Genomic DNA, 26,423 nt, shown 5'->3' with positions numbered 1-26,423 from the left:
CAAAAAGTAAAAAAGAGGGCTTGGTAAAGGAGCGTTTTAGGACAAAAAATGCAGAATTGGGCATATCACATGATGTGCTCTCGACTAACCTGTTCAGACCCAGAGCTCTTCTTTCTTTTATTTGGACTGGGGCAGTCCTCCATGGGCCGGTGCAAAGAAGGAGCAGGGGTATGCTGAATGACAGAGTGCTCTCCAAGAGGGGGCCCAGGTCGTTTTAACTGTCCAGAGTGAGAATGAGGTCCCCTGGATTGCTGCTGAGTCTGAGTCCACATATCAGGCAAAGGAGGCATGGGCCTTGAGCCATGGGCTGAGAGCTGAGAATGAGGTACACCGTACTGGTGGATAAAGTGAGAGAAAGAGAAGTTGGCTACAGTACTAAATACTGATTTATACAGGAACACTATTCATTTTAATTTAACAAGAGAGCATATAAGGAGCACAGTAATGAAATATAAGCTCAATAATCACCTTCAGTAGCTGACTGGCTCGAGCTGTGAGGTGTGCAGGAGGTCCTGCGTTGTAGCCATTGTGCAGTCGGTTGTGGTTATCACCAGGCAATGGCTCATATCCCTGGCCAGTTCTGGTTGTTTCCCATGGCCTGGGAGGAGCATGGGTTGTCCTTTGTAATCCTGGCAACAAAGCCTGAGACAGGTCTTGCTTATCTCCTCGATGTAAGGGACTGCAAATACAAAGACACATTAACAAACCTTCGGCCAGATGTGTTTGTAAAACAACAATATAGTTTATTAAAAACTCACCCATTGTTTACGAATTTATGATTTAGCCCAGTCATGTGACTATGTGGCATATGGGGGAGGAACTGGTGCTGATTGACACCTGGTAAGCACCTATCGAGAGATCAGAAAACACGGTTTAGCTTTGATCATTCCTTCTCATAGCTCAGTTAGCATGATTCGGCCCTGATCATGAGATATATTACCTGGAGGGAGGTGGCCAGGCGTGGCTGCCCACGGGAGCCCATGGTCCCCGGTTGAGACCGTCCAGAGGAAAAGGGTCCCGTGTGCTGCACCCGGTGAACTGTTCTGTTGTGTGATGCATCCAGCCTAGACAATAAACAGACCATTTACTTTCCTACATGTCTTCATTGTCTTAGACAATACATCTATCACTGCCAGGAAAAATACGCAAAATCTTGCATTCCAGCATTTAGCGAAGTGGTTGTGACACTGGACTACTCAACTACTAAAACATTATGCATTATATCTTGTCTTAACTTAGATGGCACTTTTCATTTATTAGATAAGAGAATATAAGAGAACAAAGCTCATGGTTACTCACCACACTAGCTGTGAGTGTGAAGCCCTCCACTGCAAAACAGAGAGGGCCACTCACCAACAAGGAGAAGCTGTTTACTGCTACTCTTGCCAACTGGAGAGAAAAAGAAAAGAGAAGAGATGGGACATAAGGGGGTGAGGCACAAATAACTGCCAAATCCATTAAACACAGGGGGAAAACACATCCTTTGTAGTCTGTATGAATGTTTGGCCTGAAGGCAGCTAATAACAAAGGAACCCTCCACTCTCTGCCTCTAGGGGGCAGTGTTTTTCTGTATTCTAATGGGAGGAAAGGGTGCACAGATGGGCTTGTGGGAGTTCACCTGTAGGGTGAGTACACTGAGGTCATTATAACCCTTCCTAGGGCCTCTTGGCAGAGGGTGAGAGTGATCGGAGGGAGGGGACGACCAGAGCAAAGCCCTGGAGTCAAGCCAGCGGTGTCTGTGTGCATGTCTACAGAAAGGATAGTGTGTACTTGTGTTGTGTTGCTCGAGTTTGATTATTTGCATGTGTATGAGTGTGTGTCTACGACAAGAGAGAGGTTAATCTCATTAGGCCAGGCGTGATGGAGAGAGGAAAGGATAGAAAGAAAGAGAGCAAGGGGTGGAGGGAAGAAAGGAACAGCAGAAGGCTTGAACAGGATGGATGGAAAGATTAGGGTAAAAAGACGGGTCTAAAATTAAAGTGTTCTTTAGGGAGATACCAAAGTGAGAAGACCGGCTGTGCTCCCATGAAACATCCACGCATGCAAACACACTGAGCTTTCCCATGCTTTCTCAACACACATGGCACACACTAAATGCACAAACATTGGCAAGCATGCACGCACTCGATTGAAAATCGCTTGGCACATGTGCATATATACCCATACGGCAAAGGACGCCTAGTGCACACTAATTATGGACTTGGCAAAAGCGTTTCAAGTGTGGCGCACACAGGCTTTCTCTCTCTATAGCACAAATTAAACACACACACACACACACACACATTACACAATCAAACAGGCCACAGATGCAAAACATGTCATCCATAAAATGCTGTATAACCTGATGGATTAGTCCTGAGCTACAAACTCAACATGCAGTGTAACACTTACTGATGAAATTCACAACCCTTTAATACAGTGTTTAAGCTGCAATTTTGGCGATGAGGCATCAATGAATCTAAAGATAAATAAGTATGTGACAATATTCAGGGACTGTTTGGATAGTGTGTGTGAGCTATTCATTGCTCAGCAGGTTTAGTCAGTGCGCAAGTGTGTGTATTTTGAGCCTACAGTGCACACGAGCCCACCCACTCCTATCTGGCTCGTAGTGTCGTACTATTAAAAGGCTTCTACGATATTTCAGGAACTCCAGATTTAGCTGCCTATTGGGGACTGTATTAATCGTGACCCTGCAGCACACGGCATTCTTAGAACGGTTTCTGCACATTCACACAAACACACACTTTACCTGTCAAATAAGCATCTAGCACCACTTCTCAAACGTCAGAGGAATAAGGGTTTAGCACCAACTATCGATCATCTCAGCTGACTCGGTGGTCGTAGATTGCTGTAGAGAGAAATAAAGAGGTAATAACCATCAGTGCACAGAGTTTGACTTACTTTCATTTGTGTTCCTGATCTTTTACACTGGCTTTATTCCATCCAATCAGCATAAGTGCAGTAAAAACAGCCAGGCTTTGCAGCTGTGCCGGCAGTAACCTATCATGGACAGGGTGTCAAAAATGACTCCAGAGAAGAGAAGTGTTTTTTTTTTTTTAAGAGTCGTATCGGTGCGGAAATCCAACTATCACTAGTGTAAACACCTCATGAGAAATAACGGTCAGAATTGATGGGATTTATAGAAAGTGTTTTCAGTTGGTATATGTGCATGTTTTAGCATTAGAGAAAATGTTTGTAAAGAGGCACGTTCACAGTGTAAACCAAGGGTCTTCAGCAGCGAGTCTGCCAAATATTGTGTGATCTTAAACTAGTTTTAGTGAACCACCCCCAAAACAACCCAACTAAAGCTTTATGCAAAAATGCTAAAACTTATTTTTTTGCAGTTTTCAACTGGTGGTCTTTTGTCCTCCAAAAAAGTTTGAAGACCAGGGTAGAAAGTTGAGGGAAAACACATTAACCCAAACTGAAAGTTTTCCATTCCCACATTACACATACAATGACAAATCATTCTGCTACAGCTACGCTTTTTACGAGAACATGTTTTAATTTCAAGTAATACAGATTTCTAGTAATGTGGAAACAATACAGCACCCCGAAACAGATTCTTATTATTGTAAGAGAGACAAATCGAAACACGCATACACAAAGTCTGATAACAGCTCGATGTCTGCTGTGTAACTGGGGAACTCCCATGACTCAAACATGGAGAGGGCTTACCCCACATAGCCCAACTTCTCTCACTCTTTACGGTCAGGTGATCAGGGATGATCCACCTCAGTCACAGCACAGGGAATTTCAGAACGTGTGCCGTCATCGATATCTCTCACAGTGTGTTGTTTTGGATGCAAAACATATGAACTGTAAATTTACAGTGGGGTTTTTTAATATTTCACCAAACCGGGGAATCCGAAACTCACCGATGTCGATCAGACAGGAGAAAACAGGTGGCTTGCGGTGATTGATTATAAGAGTGAATGAGGTTGTGTGGTTGTTGGCTTACTGAAAGGCGTTGCATCTCTATTAGCTGTCATGCTTTAGCCAACCGTTTTCTAGAAATGTCATGTGTATTTACTCATTCTTCAAAAACTCTTTAAAAGTCATAGATTTTGAATAATTTCTAAATCATAAATGTTAAAACGATGTCATAACTAATAAAAAAAAATCCCCATTCACCCCCACATCGCCCCTCAGCTTGATAAAATTCCCCATGACAAGAAACATCAAACAACTATTCCAGTCACACCAAGTCTTCACACTTACCAGATCAATGCCTAAAAACACCAAACCAAAAGAGAGACCCATATGTGGGCGTCTCCAACCAACCCTGTCCAATCAAGCTACCAAAAAAAAAAAAAAAATATATATATATATATATATATATATATAATATATATATATATATATATATATATATATATATATAATATATATATATATATATATATATATATATATACAGGAAATCACGGTGAGAACTAACCAACTAAAATATGAAGTCTAAAGTGATGCGTATACTTAAAAAAAAAAAAAAAAACCTGATTTAGGTTATGATTCACTTTTGAATAGATGAGGACTGACATCAATAACATGGCAATGTGAAAATTCCATTTTAGAATAGTGCTTTGGGTCGTGTGAATGATGTCATCTCCCAGCATGACGACAGCGTCCTCATTCCCGCCAGAAAATACCACAACGCAACTCGGAGAGCCAACACAGCCTAGCGTTCGAGTATGCGGAAAAGAACGGCATGGAACGGATTCAAGGAATTGGGCCAGGAGAGGGAGAACAGATTGTGATAAAGATAGGTAGATGTGAAGAACAGGGGAAATGGGAGCGCTGGAATGTTCCTCAGTGATCAAAGGGGGCCAGCGGAAGGGCCTGTGGGTGAGCGCTCACATTTGGCCATTATATAACCCACCTCAGATAGAGATCACACACACAGAGGCACAAGAAAGTACCACGTCACAGTAGGCTTGTGTCTGTTCCCTTCCCTCCATGTGTGTCTGCCTCACGTCACAATGGTGTACATGATTGTACATCCTGATCCTGAGTTCAACCGAGGACACACACAGTGCTCGCTTCGGTGTGACTCTCTGGCCGAGCCCTCGCCTACATGTAACTCTGCAACAAGCCATCCTCGACCTTGCAACACCCTTCCAGAAATAACATTACAATAAAAACTTTCACGACTGGCCCCATTACGCTTTCAGAATGTCACAACTGGCTTCTGTGCACAGACCATGATTACTTTCCCTGCTCTGGTTTTCATGTCATCGCCCTCGACCTAGTTCATCGCTCCTGATTTATGGTTGCTAGACAGATGATAAATCCATCTGGATGGAGCGTTTGAAGATAGGCAGCGCTAACATCACAGGCATCGATATGATATTGACACTCCAGCACTAAAATGTTGTCCAGCTGGCATCAGCTGTTAATGAATAAACATGTAGGCTAATATATAAACCAGGGCACATTAGCGGTCTATAAAAGATTGTCTTACGAGAGGGGGAAAGACTCAGGTGACCCTAATCTAAATATTCAACCTCATTCCTGACATTTTGGATTGAGGTCTCCGCTCTCAGTTGTTTCTTTTTGAGTCGACACAGAGAAACGCCATGCTTTTCTTAGTAACTAGTGTTCATGTCCTATTATGAGTAAACAACCATGCTGTCATTGTGGTAAGCACTGCTGAGAAAACACCCTTTGTCACTACCTTGAATTAGGTGTATTACTGACACTGATATTACTCATAAAAGAAGTTGTTGACATGAAACTTTACTTCTGTAACTTGCCATGTTTCTAAATGAAAAAGGATATTCATTGAAAAACTGAAGTACGAGACTTTGTAACGTATAGGCGTTTCGTCCACACGGATCGTGCGTTTTGGCAGAGTAAAACTTTTTTTTTTTGGAAACCGGGTCCCAGGGTAGATAAATGTGAAAACGCCGCCCTTGCATTTTCGTTTGGAAAGCGAATCCGTATATTTTCTGAAACGATGACGTCATCAGCCCACGTCTCGACCCTAGTCAGACAGCGCTACGTCACGTAACCGAAACAACAAATGAACAAACACTAAAACGACAGTCTTTTTATTAACATGTTCATTTGTATACCGCATGCAAGGTTTATGTGCATAGTCCAAGCTTTCTGCGTTTTTACTGCATCTCTGTGGCAGAATTACAGCGCCACATGTTGGTCGGACATGTATACTACATCGTTTTGTGTCGGTTTTGTGGTTTCGTGTGGACGCAGATGTTTCTTGAGATGAGTTTTAAAAAAAAAGATTGCATAGGGAAAACTCTGGCTTCGTGTTGACTAAGCTTTAGAGGTGGATTGTGTAGTAATTTGGATGAAAGATGATGTAGGCTTTCTATGCACGATAAGACCAGAGATGTGCATTCGGAAAGTAAATATGGTCCATTTTGATCTCACGTTGACTTCAAAAACATAATGAAACAAAAGTGACAACAGATCTTTTTTTTTCAGTTCACTGTGATGTACATCACAGAATACTCAAGAGAGAGAGAGAGAAGAAATAGGGTGGGGACTCAGTTATGTTCATCAGTTGTTGATTAGATAGAGGCAGATTTTGCAGTCAGTGAAAGTGAACTAACTTTTTGGAGAAGTCCGGCAAATGTCACTAGAGAGATGCATGCGAGAAGATTATGATTTCAATTTAAACACACACACACACACACACACACACACACACACACACACATATATGTATGTATATGTGTGTGTGTGTGTGTGCTCTTGTTTTTGTGACATATCAGGACACAACTCTGTATAATGACATGGGTATGACACAGGTATTACAAGGAGAGGGTGACTTATGAGGACATAACCCATGTCCCCATTTTTCAAAACGCTTATAAATCATACAGAATTAATTCTTTTGATAAAGTAAAAATGCACAAAGTTTCCTGTGAGGGTTAGGGTTAGTGTAGGGCCATAGAATATACAGTTTGTACAGTATAAAAACCATTACGCCTATGGGATGTCCCCACTCTTCACAAAAACAAACGTGTGCGTGTGTTATACTTCCCCAATAACAACTATAGGACCTGTGTTACAACTTCAGAGACGTGCCATTTCAACGGTTTAAAAGAAATGCAAGAGATCAGACCTAAGACATGTTGATATCTCTTATCTAGATAGTCAGGGAAAATTCTGCTTTTGCGCTCGTCTGTGAATGTGACTGTACCAGCATGTGAGATTAAAGAAAGCAGAACAGATATGATGAGAACGGAAGACGTCGCCAGTGCAACAGGAAGTGGGCCTCTCAAAAGAGGGGAGGGTGTCTTAAAAGTGACTAGGGGGAATGATGAAACATCCTGTGGAATATATTCTGTGTGTATGTATTTATGAATGGTCAAAAAAAGTGTCTAGTTTCTCATCCTGTTAAGTCCCATTAGGCTCGGCAGATGTTGCTGTTGTCTTTCTGTCTGGGTTATATCCACACTGCTGTCGGTCAGCTTGTGTGACAGTTCTTCTGAGAACTCGAGTAAAACTTTTAAGGAACAGAAAGAGTGACTGACGTGCCAGCACTTTACACAACAGACAGCCCAAATGGCAAAAAGCTGAAAGACGTGTGCTGTGCCTGAATGGCAGTGACTCAAGTGTGTGCGAACGTCTGCTAGACATGAAAGTCTGGAGTCTGCATCAAATTCTGCAGCCATCTGCGAGAAAAAAAACAACTTTTAATGCACTCAGCCGCACAGACTGTACGAATGTGTCATTGTGAGATATCAGGAGACACAAGTTTGCTCTTCCATTCTCTTAACATTATAGATACAAAGCACCACTAATGACCTTTCTCTGTAGCCATCAACATCGCAGCTTTACATTACTGGAACAGTCAAACCTTGAACATCGGTCTTGTTTATCTCTCGTTAGCCCCCTCCTATATTCAAACTCCTCGTTTCCCAGAAGCAAGTGCATTACACACCAACAAAACAGCCACACTTATTAGTTATTAGTAACAAAAAGGATAAATCACAAAGAAGCTGGCTCTCGGGTTGACAAGGCAACTCTTGTATGTCGCTTACAAAGTCGGAGAAGGATCCAGCCGAGAATCTAAAATATTTCAGACACTAATTGAAATATGATAAGTTAGTGATTTGAAAATGTAACTTTAATATGAAACGAAACCAAGATGTTTGCGATACAGGACAATAATCCCTCCCCAGGTTATGACGCATGTTAGTGATCTGTGTGATGCATCCTGGCTGCTCACTCTATCCAAAAAAACCTCTGACTTGAGTCACAGAAACATGACTGATCTTTTTTGTTTTCCACCGCTCTCCGTTCCTTTCAGCCCCTCCCACTATAGTTTCACCGCCCCTCCCTCTCTTTTACTCACTCTCCCTTTTCCCCTCACTCCGGTGTTCTGCCAAAATGTGAGATAACAGACAGGCAAAGCGACAAAGGAAAAAATAAATCAGCCATGAGAGGAAAAAAAAAGATAATCTGGTTTAAAACAGAATTAAACTTTTCTTTCTTGTTGTCTTTTATTACACCACCTAAGTCCAACTCATCAAACTTAATAACAACAAACAATCACAGACTCACACACTTTCTCTTGTGAGATTCCTCTAGCTTGCCTACATCACTTCCTTTTACCACAAAAGTACAGTCCTAACATGGGAAAAACTCGCCCACACACAACCGTTTGAGCTCAATGGAATGAATGAGGAGCACTTTACAGCCTACAACTTTTTTTATTATTATTCGGACAGTCCTGAAATACCAGTATAACCACACTCGCTTAAGCCCGGCTCTCTGCCATCATCACTGTCGAAAGGCAACCGTGACATAAGCATACGTTGACTAAACACACTAGCAAGCCCACTGACCTACATCATACATTATCATTCCTTTGTTGAAATATGCACACATGAAATATGCAACCTACACCTTTCTCGCTTTACTTCACTTGTTAGCAACACAAACACACCCTTTTGAATGTTCTATCATTACTTAAAATGAATGATAGGAAGACAGACATAGTGCATAAAAATAAAAAACACTGATTTAGTGATTATTTTAGTTCACGTATTGAACTTCACTAATCAAAACATTGCCCTAATGCACAGTTCTACACACTTTCAAACAATTGAGGAGAAGTATACATTCACAGCAATTGTGTTTCTTATTTTAGTCTGGCCTATAGCTTTAACACAAGTATATGCCGTCACAATAAAGGGGCAGTGACGCTGCAATAAGGCGGCTGATTCAAAACACCCGCTGGTCTGAGAAGGACCGAGTCTCGGCAGCTGCTGCGCTCTCGAAATATACAACCTACAACTTCAAAGAGAAACAAACGCAGGCTCTCTGTTTTTACATCAGTCGTGCTAATTGATCGGAAGTAGATCTTCAAAGGGATCTTCATATACCCCCGTGTTTACTTCCATGCGGTGTTTATGAGCGCCCGTAAAATGCAGAGTGTCCCAACTCGCCCTCCAGACACGCTCATACAACCAACACCTAACTGTTTCACTGTAACTTCACATGCTGTCAGCAATGTTTGTTCAACGTCAACACAAAATATTCCTCCTAGCATGTGACGGAGAAATTTCCCCTGCATATTCCCTTAACCCAGACGCCGGAATATGTTCAAACGCACATGCAAACGCTGAGAGAAAAAACACCCCACCCCCAGGTTGGGCTGGAGGCTTGTTGTAGTTGAAAAAGATGCAAATGATTTCCTTTCAGACAGACGCACTGAGTTCAGCACGAGCAGGCTGAGGCAATCCATTCAGCCTTATGAGACTGCCCAGCCCTCCCGTGTCAAACAAAGAGCAGCGGATCACATTGCCATCACACACACATAAATGGGTCAATGAAGTGGTGCTCTTTCTTGGGTTGGTTTCAATTTAATTTAAACCTTTTTTCTTCCATAGAGAGTTGAAGGTCAAAAACATGTAGATGCATGAAGATAAATAGAAATAGTAGTCTATTGGCATAATCTTTTGCTAGTGTCAAAAAATGTATGCAAAGAAGCAATTCTGTTTTCAAGTATGTGACTTTTTTTTTTATCACCTAAAAGCCGAATAAATACGATTTTTTTTTAGTATAGGATAATATTTGGCAAAGATACAACTATTTGAAAATCTGGAATGTGAGGGAGCCAAAAAAAAAAAAAAAAAAAAAGCTAAATATTGAGAAAATCACCTTTAAAGTTGTCCAAACGAAGTTCTTAGCAATGCACATTAATAATCAAAAATTAAGTTCAGATATATTTATGGTAGGAAATTCACAAAATATCTTCATAACATTTACATAATTGTAACATTTACTTAATTTCATAATAATTTTTTTGCATAAAAGAAAATCAATAATTTTGACCCATACAATGTATTGTTGGCTATTGCTACTTATGACTGGTTTTGTTCTCCAGGATCACATATTCTTTCTTAATTCAGTATGGCTTAAGCAGTATGCAGGCTATTTTGTTGTTGTCATGTGACAAGAAAACCATATAACAGGGGACCAATTTAGACTCATGACTGTGTCAAGGTCATGAAGATTTATATGAAACTAAAAAATAACTTTTGCTTTATAATTTAGTATAATGTAGTAAGATACTTGTAAAAGAGAACTGGATTTGTTTGACACCAGTGAGCATGTCTGGACATTGGGGATGGGCCGGGTCAGTTTACACACTGAACCCAACCCCCTTCCACCGGACACACGTGGGACAGAGGCTTTACAACCTACATCTAAACACTTAGTGCCTGAACACCCCACTTACACAATACAGCAATAGATTACACAATCACACACCCAACCCAATAATCAAACCATGCTTTGATTTGTCCAAAGATTATCTCTCTAAAGACAGAACGTCATTCATTGTTTCAAAGGCATGTGTTTGTGGGCACTAAAGAGTTAATGCGCGAGCGCGCATCTTCCGGTCACTGTTACTACAACGCTTTCATTCACACAAACTGTTGCTACTCTGTAATAAGAAGTGCAACGTTCATTTCTTTCTAGCACTGAACTATGAAGTAGTCACGAGTTTGCCACGGGGTTAACAACGATAAAACAACTGAAACAAGAGAGAGATCTGACTTAACTTACCCCGAAGTAGTAAAACTCGTTCAGCTTGCGTCTCCACTAGCGCTCCCAAAAGTTAGACGGGATCTGTTGGAGAACAAACGAGGACATCATGTTATAAGCGCTGCCGGAATAAAACGCTGCTGGAGAACAAAAACAAGCGTTAAAACACGAATATGTTGCTAAATCCATGACAGTACCGGTGAATATCGCACGCGCAGTTTATCAGCAACTTCTCCTTGGCGTGCAGATGAATGTACCAGCTGAATAACAACAATAGTAATCCGGCAAAATCGTCTATTTTCGCAAATCCATCGGTTTAAACGTCAAAAGTCTGTTGTTTTTCTCCGCAGACGGCGTGCTGCTGATATTTAATGTTGTTGTTGGGTAAGTCTTCGCTCTGTATAGCGAGCACAGAGCTGTGTTTGTGAGCTAAGGCAGGGATCGAGTTGCGCTTGGGTTTTTTAAAGGGACGCACAGCTTCGGCTACTGAGGCGCGCGCTCTCCTCTCTCTCCACGGGACCGCCCCTGTCCTGACGTCAGCGCGCACGGCACCGGAATTCCCTGACAGCGCAAACCGGCGCATCTCCGCCTGCTGCCTTATTTAAGACGGACTCGTGACTCGTGTCCTACTCTCACAGCCAGCCGGGACAGCAGTTCCGCCTCCCAACTATTAATAAGTCTGAACACGATGATCACTCCTCATCACAGAAATAATCCACAAAAATGCTGTACCCAAGACTCACTCATACAAGCAGCGTCATATATATAGACTCAGGACAGGCTATTCAGTAAATATGGGGCTAATAATAATTAGTCCCATATCTAATAATAATAATAATAATAATAATAATAATAATGTATTATTATTTGTTACTATTAGTTAATTTTTGTAAGATGTCGATTTCAATTTTATACCATGTAAACATCCATTTATAATTCTATATTTATTAATAAACAACAACAACAACGAGGATGATGATAATACTATAATAATAATACTATTCTTCTTATTGCTATTATTATTATTATTATTATTATATAAAATTAGATTGCAAAAAATAACAAATAACTAAAAATTTAAAAACTTGAATCTGATGTTCAGATGAACTGAAAAAAAAAACATTAGGGCAGCTATTGCAGGGTTTATTCAAAATGTAAAAGGTTTGAAGTTGAGAAGATTCTAAAATAAAATTTCACAGAGAATGATCTGAGAGCGTTGGACAAGACAGACGAGCGCTGTAAATCAAAGTGGAATAAAAATAGGACAGAAATAACAGATGGACAGAGAAGTACTGAAATAAAGAAAAACAGAGAAAAACTGTGGATAAAATTTAAAAAATTACACTGGAAGAGTATCCTCTTTTTTTCGGACTTATTCAACAGTCACGACTGAAGTTTTTTTTTTTTTTTTTTTTTTTTTTAGAAACTGATGGCATCTGCTATGTCAGGATGTTTCTTGACTGTGTGAGGACAGCATGGTATGTTCATTTAACAGAGAACAGACGCTGCATGCGTGTGTGTGATCAGCACGTTATATTTAGCAAGGTTACATCAGTGGCAGCGAGACAAAACAGGCCAGCCAAACCACGGGAGTGTGTCACGGGAACCAGGCTTCTTGGACAGCAGCAGAAGGACATCACACACACACACACACACACACACACACACACAGGACATAAGCTGCTCCGAGCACAACTCCTACCAAAAACAGGCAAACATCAACAACAGCAGATGTGTGAATGGCTTCTTTGGGAAATTGAAAAATATGGCTTTTCTTTTTTTATCATGCAACCCTCATCACACTCCAGCCACAGACTGTCTTTGCTGTTCGGAGATTGTGTGTGTGGTGATGACCACATCATAGGATACACCAGACAGGAAGAAGGGATATGACCAGGGTGTGACGGCCTGTGATCTCTCCCACTCTCACCCACCCATTGTGCTCTTGTGGGCTAGTACACTAACATTCTGCCCTTACAACAGATTTCAAAAGATATGTGCGTGTTTTTAGAGCACTTTAATTCCAGAGGCGCGCTTGTAGTTCCGATTGCTTGGCTCTGGCCATTTAATCAGGGAGGGACAGAGCTCAGTCTCCCGTTCTCACACAGCAGCTAAATATAGCAGCGTTCCCATGAGCACCGCAGAACTCTGAACACACACAGAACTGAAATACGCAGAACTGTCAGATGTGCAATGGCAGAAATGAGTGGTATGTGTATGTGTGCGTGTGAGAACCGACAGCGGCCTTTAGATCAACTCTCTGCTCCCACTTTGTGGGCTCCACTGAGTCAGCATTAGGGTGCATTAGCTGTCACAGCTGCTACACATGGATGGATGGTTCATTCATAGGGTTAACTCCCACGTCTGCCCACTGTGCCCACATTTACGCCACATACTCCCACATATGCATTACACACCATAGTTCATGCCAACTCATAGTGAAAGTAGATGTCCCACTCAAACAGTAGGGGGACTGTAACCAACTTCTGAGGACACAGGAGGAACGATATATACAGATAAGCGTTAGCAGTATTGTTAAACCTTAATTTCGTTTATCTTGTATGTGTATCTGTGCCTTGCAAACTTATTAACTAGGATTATCTGTGACTGCACACTGACAATGATGTGTCATTGAAGTCTCATCGTTAATAATTGGTTGAAAATGTCAAAAATCTTTGTTGTTTATGAATACAGTAATATACATAGAACATGTTTATTTCAATTCAGTTTCATGAAAAAAATTAATAATATTATAGTTATATATACATATTGCATGAATAGTTTATTGCAAAGAAAACTTTACATTTAATGAGTCACATGAATATTGTTTTAGACACATACAGAAATATATTTTTTTATTTATGCTTGAGTATTTTAAGATTTATACATGGGCCTTATTTTCTTTTTTTATATACATATGCTCAACATTTAAACAAACAAAAAACACAAAGACAAAAAATGAAGTGAATTAATAAAACTTAAATCCAATGTAAGGTTTGTGCCATTTTTGCCTTAATATAACAGTGTGGTTATCAAAAATATTTTGTATGTAATGATCAATACAACAGTATGTGTATGCCCTTTAGTCACAGTAGTATCTGTAATGCTAAGATATAATTATTGTTGTTATTCATGAATTTTAAAATGATCTGTTTTACAAGGGAGAAATAATAATAAAATACTTTATTTTTTGTTCATATGCCCAATTGCAGTCAATAAATACAGTCTAATAAAAAGAAGACCCAAAGTTTAGGAATCTGTCAAACACTTGTTTTTAACTAAAATTGGTTACTGTCAGCTGGTAGGCAAATATAGTCCTGTGGCTCAGTGGTAGAGCATTGCGTTAACAGTGCAAAGGTTGTGGGTTCGATTCCCAGGGAACACGTGTTAGGTACGTGTTTTTTTAGCTTGAATGCACTGTAAGTCGCTTTGGATAAAAGCGTCTGCGAAATGCATAAATGTAATTAATTTGAAACAACTAAAGAGTCTTTATTCATGCATAATAACCAGAAAAGTTTGTATGGCCTCCTTTGGCTTTGAAAAGCTTGCATGTCTCTGCTGTTAATTGTCCATCTGAATTTAAAATAAATAAATAAATAATAAGGTGCTTCACCATTTTTTCTGTCTTTTTAAACACTGTATATAAATAATTTCTCAAAAAAAAAAAAAAAAAAAAAAAAACACGTATAATTATTGTGGTGGAAATGCTAGAAGGCCAGAAAAATAAAATTCCTCACTGTAATTTACTTGGGTACTCTTTCTTTTTTGGACTCTCACCAATTCTCCACCTTCTCTATCTGTTGCTACCCAAAGCTGTAGCTTCAGGTGGAAACATTTAAAAGCCTCACACAAAACCATACTCTCTGTAGAATGAAAACGACAGCAATCTTTGGTCAGATAAAGTGGGTTTATTTGTTTATTGATGACTATAAAACAGAAGTGGTTAGGCTGCTTGACTTATGACCTTAAAGTCCAAAGGTCGCACCCCTGCAGAGAGACAGCTGCTCTGAGTTTTAAAACAGGCCTCCAGCGACAACTGTAAAGTCAACACAAACCTAAAGTCCAAAGGCTGTGCAACTGCAAAAGCACTGCTATTAGTAGCAACTGAAACACAACAGGCCAGTGTTTAACTGGTTGTTAATATATCCTGACTGATCACTGAGATGGAGAGAGAGACAGAGATGGAAAAAAAGTGATATCTTTTCTGGAATCAAACCTTGATAAGCAAATCGCAAAGCCAACATCTAGCGTTTCGTTTTAAATGTCACTCTGAACTCTGACAGGCTCCATGAGCTCAAAGGTCAAAGTGAGGGGGAGTTTACAAGATTTAGATGAGAAAAGGCCTCTATCTCCACTACCCAAAGACGTATCTAATCTCTGAAGGTGAAGAGCGGATTCAGAGGAGTATAAGAGGCCACAGACCAAACAAACACGGTGAGTCACAGAAAGTGTGACACTCAGATTCAAAGTGTTCTTGATACAGATGAGAGCACTGGTGATCAGAGAGCATGAAAGTGAGAGACAGGTTGAGAGCGAGAGAGAATGAAAAAGAGAGGAAAAACAGTCCCCATACCTGCTGGGAAATCCAGCTCAAGACGGCAGCTGGTCAACCAGCTTTAATGCTTAACAAACCAGCTTGAACTTACTAGAGTCAGCATGAAATTAAACATTTTCTCAATGCATGCTTTAGATCTTATAGTGAACAATTTATCACTGCATGTTTCATTTTTATATATTGTAATGTTCAATCAAAATATCATTACTACCATTCTTCTAGTGAAAATGACAAGGTTTTCTCTGTTGAAGTACACAGGACTTCTCCAATCATTTAGTCCGCTTAAACTTGCCCCTGCAAGCTTGCGTTTATCGTTACTTTAGTTTTTTTAGTTTTAAATAATCCGTTAAACTGACTCAGATGTATGTCACATTATGGAAGATAAGATCTGGCGCTACTTCCATTTAATCGTGACTTTAAACTGCTCTGACCAGCTGGTTTGTTGCAGATCCAAGAAGGCTCACCAGGTTTAGCTGGATTTACCAGCAGAGATTTTTCTCCCTTCCCTGTTGTGTGTACACCAGTTGGGGCATGTACACACACACAGATAACATGATGACCTACTCAATACACACTCCATTAGCCATTAATGAACTTACTGTATGCATTAGCAAACAAAGCTATTATATACATCCTGTACAACCTGTTCTGCCTTTGTATTAATGATCTCAAAAAGACGCCAACCAGAACTAAGTAGCCTACAATTTCAGGTTTTACTTACATTATTAAACTAAAAATTAGAACCTTTTAGACCCCCCACCACCAACATGCAATCACAATTACCCCAGAGCTACTAGTCAAAACATTTAAGTAAAACAGTAACTATGTCTGAAAAGCTTTTTCACCCCTGAGAGCCTCGAACCCAGATTACAAGCTGTGTCACAGTTTATCATCCTGTATGTTATAGAGCACTGAGGTTATATCACTTTACTTACCTAACCAACCTCCTTACCACACCTGCTCCTTGCGACCTACACTCAAGCTGACACAGACCGACACGTGTGCACCGCTTTTATGGGTGCAAAGTGGAAGACTAAGTGCATTCATGTTCATGTGTGAGCTTGTTTTGTGTGAATCATGGTACTGTATTCAGCTTTTCTGATGGTTAGTCACTATATGACTCAAAACTGTTCCTCGTGTTGGGACAATAGACCACATACCCCAATGTGCACACACACACACACACACACACACACACACACACACACACACACACACACACACACACACACACACACACACACACACACACAGCAACATTCACATGAGCACAGACATACAGATACTTTTTGAAGAAAATGTTCCATGCAAAAATCACTAGTGAGTGGTTGCAATGGCATTGCTATGCAGTTGTTTGTGGTGCTTACTAAGGTATTTACAAAGTTATTCAGGGTTTATTATTACACAGTTATTTAGTGAACAAAAGAACACACCAAATATATCTCTGATGTTCTGCAGCCGGTTGATACGAACCCTTAAGAAAATTTTAACCGTTACTGATAATTGGTTTACAATTATAACCAAAAGTTTTCTTAATGGAGTTTGTTCCTGGGAACTAAAGTTTAAGTTTAACACCTCAATGTAAGTCCATTATATTTGTCCCTTGTTTCTTGGTCCACCAGACAGATTGCTTTTAAAAGAAACCACACACCTTTGCTTAACAAGCACATTGCAATGCAACATCATTAGTGTTCATGTAGCGCAAAACAGATCATGACATATGCAAAACATACCTTGAATACAATGTAGGTCGCCTTGGATAAAAATGCCAGTGAAATGCTTAAATGTAAACACAAGTTATGTTTCAAAGTCCAATATTTCTGCTGATTTGTTTAAATCCCAAATTTACTCACTGCTATATTATTGTTATATCTTATTCATGTCTTGTATTTGCTGAACAGTGTTATGTCTCCTCCACAGCCCTGCAATATGTTAATATGCCAATAAACATGACTTTGATTAACCGCAGTAACAAACATTTACAGTAGCTGCTTTAGCAAGCATCCCTAAATATAGAAAGTATTTTACAGTCACCATCAAACCGTCAACATCACTTTAACAGTACATTTTAAATTCAAAAACCAAGAGCCTTCCATACAGCGTGATACCAAGTCAAATCATGATCCCACTTATGTCTGCTTAAGTCCGTTTCATTTGTTTTGGTCTGCGTTCGTTCGTGTGGTTGTGACTGTGATCGGTCGTGTGTGGGGGTGTGCAGAAACCGCACTGAAGATTTGGTTTAGTGAACCTTTGCCACATGTCGCATGAAAAGGTCAGATTCAGCCATGTATGGTTTGCGAAAATTACCCACATGCAAACCTGTACCCACACACACATTATTGTCGAAACAGTAACCAACAAAGCCAAGCAGGAATCCCTAATGCTAAACACAGACTCTCTTAAGAGCATCTGTGTGTGTGTGCATGTGCTTTTGAACTCTCTCATGAATAATTAAAACGTCTTTGAACATCTGTCAGTCGTTCATGAGGGTGTGGTGCATTTTCTGTAGGTCTCTTTCAAACACACACACACTCAGCTGACCACATAACAGTAGCCTGAGTTTGAGAAACAGACAGCAGCCCACAACAAAACAGCTATTTTCTCTGTTTTTCCCTTAGAAAGTTCAATAATTGACTTTCCATCTATATCCACCGACAGCCAGACTAGACAAAATGTTTTTTCTTGCACGCACACACACATGCACGCACACACACGTGCACGCACACACACACACACACATAGACAGACAGAGCCAGAAACAAGAACATCATCCAGTCAGGTAAAAACAATCAGCAAACAGGCTCACACACGTTTCTGCACCTTCTCTATTACGAACACACGCACAAATATATCCTAAACCCCGAGGGAGCAACTTCTTGTAAATCAATCTCACAGATCTCAAGTGAACAAGACTTTTGGGCCAGCATTTCTTTACTGACTTCAGTTCCTACAGGACATAGCCGGTGCAGACGACTAGCACAGACAGACACAACAGACTGTCATTATACGCCACACCAAACATCACAAATACAGTCTTCAGCCTTTAATGGTACTAGCTTTTCTACTCTGTCAAAAACATTGGTGCTATATGTGCGTTTGAAACCTGTAAAAGCTGTTTTACCATGTCCCAAAGAGGTAAAGTCATACAGAGAGGCAGAGATAAAGTCTGTTTTAGCAGCCCATATAACCCATATTCTGTGTTTTATAGCCTGTAAGTCTTTTTTTATTATTTATAGTCAAATAACTACTTTTTCCTGATTGTACTGTTACAAGGACATAATTATGACAGGACAGGATAGTTCACCCCAAAATTAAAACTCTGTCAACATGAACTCATGTCATTACTTCATGCTGAGCTAAACCTGTGTGACTCTGTGAAGGAGGAAATAACACTGGACACCTTTAACTTTCATTTTTTGGAATATGTAAAACGTGAAGTGAACGACAAAACATAGAACTTATTCACCCTCTGTGTGCAATTAATATTGTTTGGTTGAATGAAAAGGAAATGCACTCCAATATTATCCACCTTATTTTTAGCATAAGAGGCATGGCCGTTTCACCTCGAATGTGCAGGGCTTCCAGTGTCAGCCGTTTCCAGTTACGGTTTGTTACGTTGTTTGATACTGTAGACTGGTATTTGTTATCAGATTAGTTTGATTTATTATTATAATTATAAACACACTGTTTTGTTGTGCAGGTAGTTCACCACACTTTGTTATTCTATTCTAGTTATTTACCTATAGGCTAATTCAAAGGAAATAGCATAATTCTGCACTAGAAAATCGGATGGATAGGTAGCACAACATCATTTTTGGCTGACATGTCATAAAAGCCCCTTTCACACTGCATGTTGGTCCCGGAAAACTGCCGGATTGCCTTCTGTGTGATGATTGATTCCCGGGATTGATTACAGGTTGGAGACCTAGTAACATTGCATTGCAAAATTTAATAGTTACAAAGAGTTGTTAAACAAAAGACAAAGAGCAAGTAATTAATACTGTATGTGATGGTTTGCAAATTGTTTAAACAATTGGTTTGACATTGTGTGTGCATGCATGTAATTTATATTCTATATGTCTGTATAAGTGTGTGGTGTATTCTTCAGTAAATCCATCTGTTTACACTAAAATTCACCTTCACAAAACGGCTTAAACTCACATATGATCCACATGTGTCTCTGAACCACCACAAGACCACACACACACACACACACACACACACACACACACACACACACACACTTAATATAGCAAAATAATAGAAATTTGTGTTCATATAAACACTGGGTTTAACAGCAGATGCTCAGTCAAAACACACTGTCATTAAAACTAAAGTATGCAGAAAATGTAAGGCACGATGAGTATGTGATAATGTCTGCAAAAGAGGAAGAGAAAGCCCAAAGCAGATTGAGAAAAAGACAGAGAGCAGGAGAAATTCAGTGAAATGTGGGGCTGTTTAGGGGGATTCTGGGAGTTTTGTTCTGATTCGTTTGAACTGGAAAATGAAGAAACCATGTTCTATATGATGTGAGACCAACACAAACTACATCATAGCATCAGTTGACAATCCTCACAGCAGAACATCAATCTGTGATCATGGGCTTTTCTAGCCTCTTCCTCTATAATGAGTTCTCTATATAGCATTAAACACTGCACAGTAAACTCTCTGGAGCAGAAAAACATGTTCTAGTGATCCCCCCTTTTTTTGCAAAGGATGAAGTGTTGTTTTATTTTAGTTAAACATGATCAAATCAAAGTAAACTTTGCCAATACAGTCTTGTTTCTGTTGAAATCATTCTAATTCTATGGCAATAAACAATTTACATGAATATCTATAAATATAACCACAGCAGCTGACCTTTCTACATAAACACAAAATGAATAGAGATTTGCATACTAGTTGGTGTTACATTCCTGAATGAATAAGTGTTTTGAACAAATCATTCGAGTGAACAATTCAATGATTCCCTCATTATAAGAGAGTGGCTGAATTCAAGATATATGTATATTAGGCTTCTTCTATCTCTGCCATTACTTTCCGAGATAGAGTGCATGATAGTATATGTGTTTGTATATGTGTACATTAATAGGTTTGCATGCTTTGTGTTGAGTTAGTGTGTGATGCTGTATGTGTGTTTGTGAGCATGCAGGTGTGTTCATGCGTGTGTGCGTTGAGGCAGAACTCAATCTGTTCCACACCTGCCCGTCTCTCCCTGGGGGAGGAGCCTGAGGCCGCACAAACACACATGCAAACACACATTAACATACAAAAGCCTTTTGTGCTCACTCGCTCTTGCAGTCCACACATGCACACGTATATATGTGCTGAATGTGTGCACATGTGTGTGATCAGTGCTGATGACAACGCCACACAGAAAAAGACAAACTAAATGTATTTTACGAATGCAGATGCTGTAATATCAAAGAAGTGTGTGTATATAAACAGTAAGTGCAAGGAGAGATGATGATGTATAGAGGGCGGCCAAGAGAAAAAGCGAGCATTTAGTGGGAAGGAGGGGGATGTGGGTTACTCTGGGACGGCAGAACCCTGTGACATGACACAGATGCACTGATGCTGAAGAGAGAGAGAGAGAGAGAGAGAGAGAGAGAGATGGGGGAAGGGGATGGTAGGAGAGGAGGAGGGGTGTGAAATCACACTGCTGTTCTATTTATTCTCAACCAGAGCACACGAATGCTCACACACACACACACACACACACACACACACACACGCACACACACACACAGCAGGGGACGCCACTATAGCTGCGAGCAAATGGCTCCACATAAACATTCAATGAAAGCAAGGTACACAGTTGCCTTTGATACTGCTGCTAAAACCAAATGGGATCAGCTTTACACACTCCTCGTATCTCGCACCTGCCGCACTGAAGGTGGTAACATGTCCACACCAGCTTGCTCACACGCACACCGAATGATTCAGACAGTATTCAGCATCTAAACCTCAAAAGCCACCTCTCTTACTCCATCTCTTATTCATGATGCCATCTCACAGATAAGACTGTCTCTATGAACAGACCGGTATTATTATGATCTTAGAACAAAGAATCACATTACAACACAACATTTTAAGACATTTAACAGAGCCTTGTTTCCAAATGATGGATATATATATTCAGGCCCTTATCAGGGCTCATCAATAAAGATGGACTGATGGTGCTGCGTTACTTGCCAATTACTATTATTATTTGTTATTATTTTAAATAAATAGTAAATAGTCTTGGAATTAGTTTAAAGTTTGCATCCTATGAAAATTCATCCTACTTTGTGAATGCATGTTATCGATCTTATAAAAATGTCATAACGTCATGTGAAAGCGAGACTCTAGTGATCTATGAAAAAAAATAAATAAAAATAAATAAATAAAATCATTAAGTACAATAAAGATTATTAAATATAAATAATCATTAAATATTAAAAAAAGTTTTTTTTAACTATATAAATAAAATAAACATTTGGAACAGAGGTTTGTTAATATACATTTGACTTAAATTTTAAATTACAACTATGTACAGCTTATGTCTGAAACATGTTGGACAAGTATCTTCAATCGTGCCACATGCGTTCATGCATAAAGTTTCTGTCCTAACACTCTTCATGCAGGTGAACTGTAAACTAAGGGGAAGAAATGGAGACCAACTTCCTATTTATTATAAAGAGAAATTCAACTTCATCTACAAAACCAATAGTCATTCAGAAAACACATTCATAAACACACACACACACACACAAACACTCGCATTAAGCCAGCTGAATTAACACTCCAGACGTCTCACACTACAGAAACAAGTGCAGTGAGAAATCAATTACAACATCAACAATGACTTTGACTGCAACAAGACACACATACATACACAGAGACACACGGGGGTCGTCTATACAGGCTCCCACATCTACAGGAAATGGATCAGGTTACTGGAGTGTGAGACACACACACACACACAGACACACACAGACACACACACACACACACACACACACACACACACACACACGGATCTCAGTCCAGAGAAAGGCACTAAATCTCGTACAGACCTGCAAAGAATCTCACCGTTGTGCAGCCTGAGCGGCTCCAGTTCTTATCGCACACCTCACACACACACACACACACACACACACACACTAATGTGGAGTCTTACACAACACAAACACACACACCTTACACAACAGGTCAGAGTACTGCTAAAATCACACATACTGTACACACACCTTACTCATGAGGTCAAAGCTCACTGGAAAACTGGGTTAGAAAGGTGGCTCGCCCGTAATGGCATTACAGAGGAGAGAAAGAGAGAGAGAGAAGAGGGAGGAAAAAGGGGGATGACACAATCATGAAGAAATGGTGCTCTAACACACACACACTCTTGACCCTGATGTGACCTTTCTCTCTCTCCATATCACTATGATCTTGCCATCGATTGGCCGGGTGCCATTTCATCCACTGATGGCGTAACTCTATCGTTCAGTCACATGACTCCATTTAAGTAATGCGAAACGGCCATCGATCACGCCCAGGGGTCACAGAGGGGTCACGCCCCATAATACACATTGCATGAAATATATATTTTGGGCAAAACATCACACGGTTTCCTCTGAAGCAGGTGTGCGATGTTCCAGAAACATTTACAATAGCTCACTGACGGGATGTGTGTATACTGTACAGAGCAAGATTCAATTCAAGATTAACAAGAAAGTGTTTTGGGCTGTCAGCAGACAAAAACAGAGAGGAGGAGGAGAAAGGACGAAAAGAACAGAGGCAGATCAAAGGCATACAAACAGAGAATTAAAGATGACAGAAACACACACACACACACACACATACTCAAACCACAGTCTGTGTTTGTGTTTATGAGTGTTTATAAAGCTGATTTCATGTTAAGTCCCTGCTCTATTGTCAGCATTACTTTCTAACAAAGGAATATTTTTCACATTTAATGTTTTGATGGAATTTAGAACGTCTTAACTGTACACTGTCATGAAAAGCAATTAAATCATTTACTTCCAGGTAGTCCTGCCCACATTAAAAAACAAATGCATACTAAACAGATTTATAAATGGATTTCATGCATACCAAACATGAAAGAGATGGGATAAAGACTGTGGAAATGTATAAATATTGGCAAAGTTCTGCGAGAAAAACCATAAAGAAGCTTACTGTTTATGCCAATATGGCCGCTCAATCGCAAGAAGCCCCGCCTTCTGAATGAATCTGCACTCGCATCTCCTATCACTTTAAATGGGGAAACATCAAATTCTGCAAAACTGTATGATTAAATGTGGCTGTTTTCTTATAAACCCTCCATAAACCCAAAATGATATTATAGAATAACTCTGTCAGAATTTCTGCAGCTTAATTTTTTAACAAAAGCACTGTGCCTTCCATGCTAGAGAACAAAGACGCTGCTAAATATGAATAAACTTGATATTCTGAGGCAAGACAGCTTCTGTTGTTTACTCAAGAGAATGTGTGCATGTGTGTGTCAGTACCACCTCATTCCCAGGAGACTCAAGCGAGACAAAGGAGGCGCAGGAAACACAGGTGTGTATTTGGACTGATCGAGTTGCACGCTAACGATAATAAGGAATTTATGAGAGTGTGTGTGAGATAGAAAATGCATGACTCTGAGAGAGACAGAGGGGAGACGGATATACTCTTCACATCTATCCTCCCATCTCTGTGACTTCAACAAACTTTACAAAACAAATCACATCAAACGTGATCTCACCAAGAAACCACGCGCACTGTCAGCACTAACTGCCATGATAAAAAGAGTTGAAAACACACATACATGACTGTAGTGTCAATTTATTGTCAGTGTTTATAAGCATTTTTTCTGTGCAAATTGTTCCTGTCACGTGATATTTGTGTTTTCACTCTCGTTTAAGGACATAAGACCCTGTTCCTCAGCAATCCGTGCATTCTCTCGTCCTATGATGTTTGCACATCTTTCCTTTTCAAACTAACCAGCTGGGTGTCACTACCTCCCCACCTCCCCCTCTCCTCCTTCAACCAAAGAGCATAACACCAGCCAAGCAACATTTTCCCTCCCCCATCCCTCTCTCTATCTCTTGTCTCCTTTTCTTCTCCAGGCAGCCTACTCAATCATTCCTGCCTGCCTCCCTCCCTTCTCTCTCCATTCCAATGAATGCACAATCCCCTGTTCGGCCAGGCCTGTCCTGGGGGTGGGGTTCAGGGCACACACACACCCACACCACATCTGCAGAAGAACAAACACCCGTCACAGGGAGTGATAAAGACAGAGTTTACAATGGAGACTGAGGCAAATCCAACATGACTCGAGCCACCTTTCATACTGCGATTCTGGAAAATACATGGGTAATGTGTCCCGGGAATTGTACCCGGGTCGCTAGATTTTGTCCCTTTCACCCTGCAAGTGATTACCCGGAATATGTGCATGCGTGCTTTCACATACAACCCATAAAGACACATGACATATGGATGTGACGTGTAATGTACGCGTCGAAAACGATAGGTACGTTAACTTTCACTGAAGCTGGCGAACGATCTCAGCTTCAGCGCGGAAAGTGATAAACCAACTGATCTTTGCCTCATTATAGTTTACACATATTTTTTTCGCCCCAAATGTTGATTAAAAGTCACGCAATAAGTCATAACTACGACACACCCTTTACGGCATTAGCTGGATTTTGTCCACACAGCGCTCGTTCCGGGACTGAACCCGGCAATGTTACTAAGTACCCGACCCGGGATAAATCCCGGAATCAATCCCGGGACATGTTTGCATTCACACAGAAGGCAACCCGGCAATGTTCCGACAATTTTCCGGGGTCCAACGTGCAGTGTGAAAGGGACACTGGATGGAAAGCTAAAACACACAAAACCAGCCTTCACTGATTTGATGGTCTTAGATGGTTTTAGAGACGCTTTGGACACTTCAGCTGTTCAGGCGATAAAGTCTCAGCTCAACTAGTTAAACTTCCATATAAGACCGGCAAATTACCTTAGGCTGGTTTTTCGGCAAAGTAATACAAGAGCATGGTTTACGCCAAAAATACCTTAGCAATTACTTATCGTCAATACTGTAAACAACAAAATGAAATTAGAAATCACATAAGAACAGTCAGGAAAAAATCTTGTTATTATTATAATTTAATTTCTTTCGTTTTTTTGACGACATCATGTTAGCTCACTGGTATTTTGACAACTATACAAAACTACTTCAGGAACACACAAACAGCCCAGTCATTACCACTGCTGACAATTATCTGATTAGCAGCTAATGAATAGATTAGCACACTGCTAATCACCATGGCATTATGGGTAATAATAGTCTTCATGCTGCTAATGTTAACAGAGTTGGATTGTGCTCAGCGTAAACAGCAGCTAGTGGAGCTCAAACAGGAATGTAGGCTAAAAGCAAAAGCGGCCTGAGGGCGACACGCAGACACTCTGATGAAAACAAGCACTGGCAACACTACGTCAAATTCGTTTCAGGGCAGACAGTCGAAATTCGCTCTTGCGCCGATAGATGGGGCGAGGAAGAAGGTCGAGAGATGTGGAGAACTAGGAATGGAGAAACCGAATACTGACAGATAAGGCCGTGCGATTGTTTTACACAATCTCCTGATGACAATGATGAAGTGTGCTCTTCCGGCAATGTTTTGTGTTTCTTTATCTTAGTGGAGAGCTTTAATGAGGGGCGGAGCCAACTGATACACGCCCAGCAATGCACACACACACACACACACACACACACACACAAACACACATCCGCACAATGACTCTTGATTGATCGAAACACTCCAGGATGCCGGTAATGGATGTGGGTTGTGTGAGA

The 26,423-nt window shown here is 40.4% G+C and overlaps 1 protein-coding gene across 7 annotated transcripts in view; it reads right to left on the bottom strand.

Annotated features, from left to right (window-relative positions):
- Positions 1-26,423, bottom strand: part of LOC113105649 (lysine-specific demethylase 6B-like) — a 77,548-nt gene that overhangs the window by 9,523 nt on the left and 41,602 nt on the right. For 3 of the 7 annotated variants that reach the window (XM_026266853.1, XM_026266854.1, XM_026266852.1), the window contains 7 exons: positions 11,047-11,109; positions 2,750-2,848; positions 1,300-1,389; positions 941-1,064; positions 759-848; positions 469-679; positions 90-335 (listed from right to left, as the gene is read on the bottom strand). In XM_026266853.1, coding sequence (XP_026122638.1) covers positions 90-335; positions 469-679; positions 759-848; positions 941-1,059 — 666 coding nt within the window. In that variant the 5' untranslated portion in view covers positions 1,060-1,064; positions 1,300-1,389; positions 2,750-2,848; positions 11,047-11,109. Of the gene's footprint in view, positions 1-89; positions 336-468; positions 680-758; positions 849-940; positions 1,065-1,299; positions 1,390-2,749; positions 2,849-11,046; positions 11,110-11,222; positions 11,534-26,423 lie in introns of those variants that run through there. The other 4 variants (XM_026266851.1, XM_026266858.1, XM_026266856.1 and 1 more) reach the window with 3 other exon arrangements.

The sequence above is a fragment of the Carassius auratus genome, chromosome 7 (genome assembly GCF_003368295.1).
Source record: "Carassius auratus strain Wakin chromosome 7, ASM336829v1, whole genome shotgun sequence".
Taxonomy (NCBI): domain Eukaryota; kingdom Metazoa; phylum Chordata; class Actinopteri; order Cypriniformes; family Cyprinidae; genus Carassius; species Carassius auratus.
This window is presented reverse-complemented; position numbering and strand designations above follow the sequence as displayed.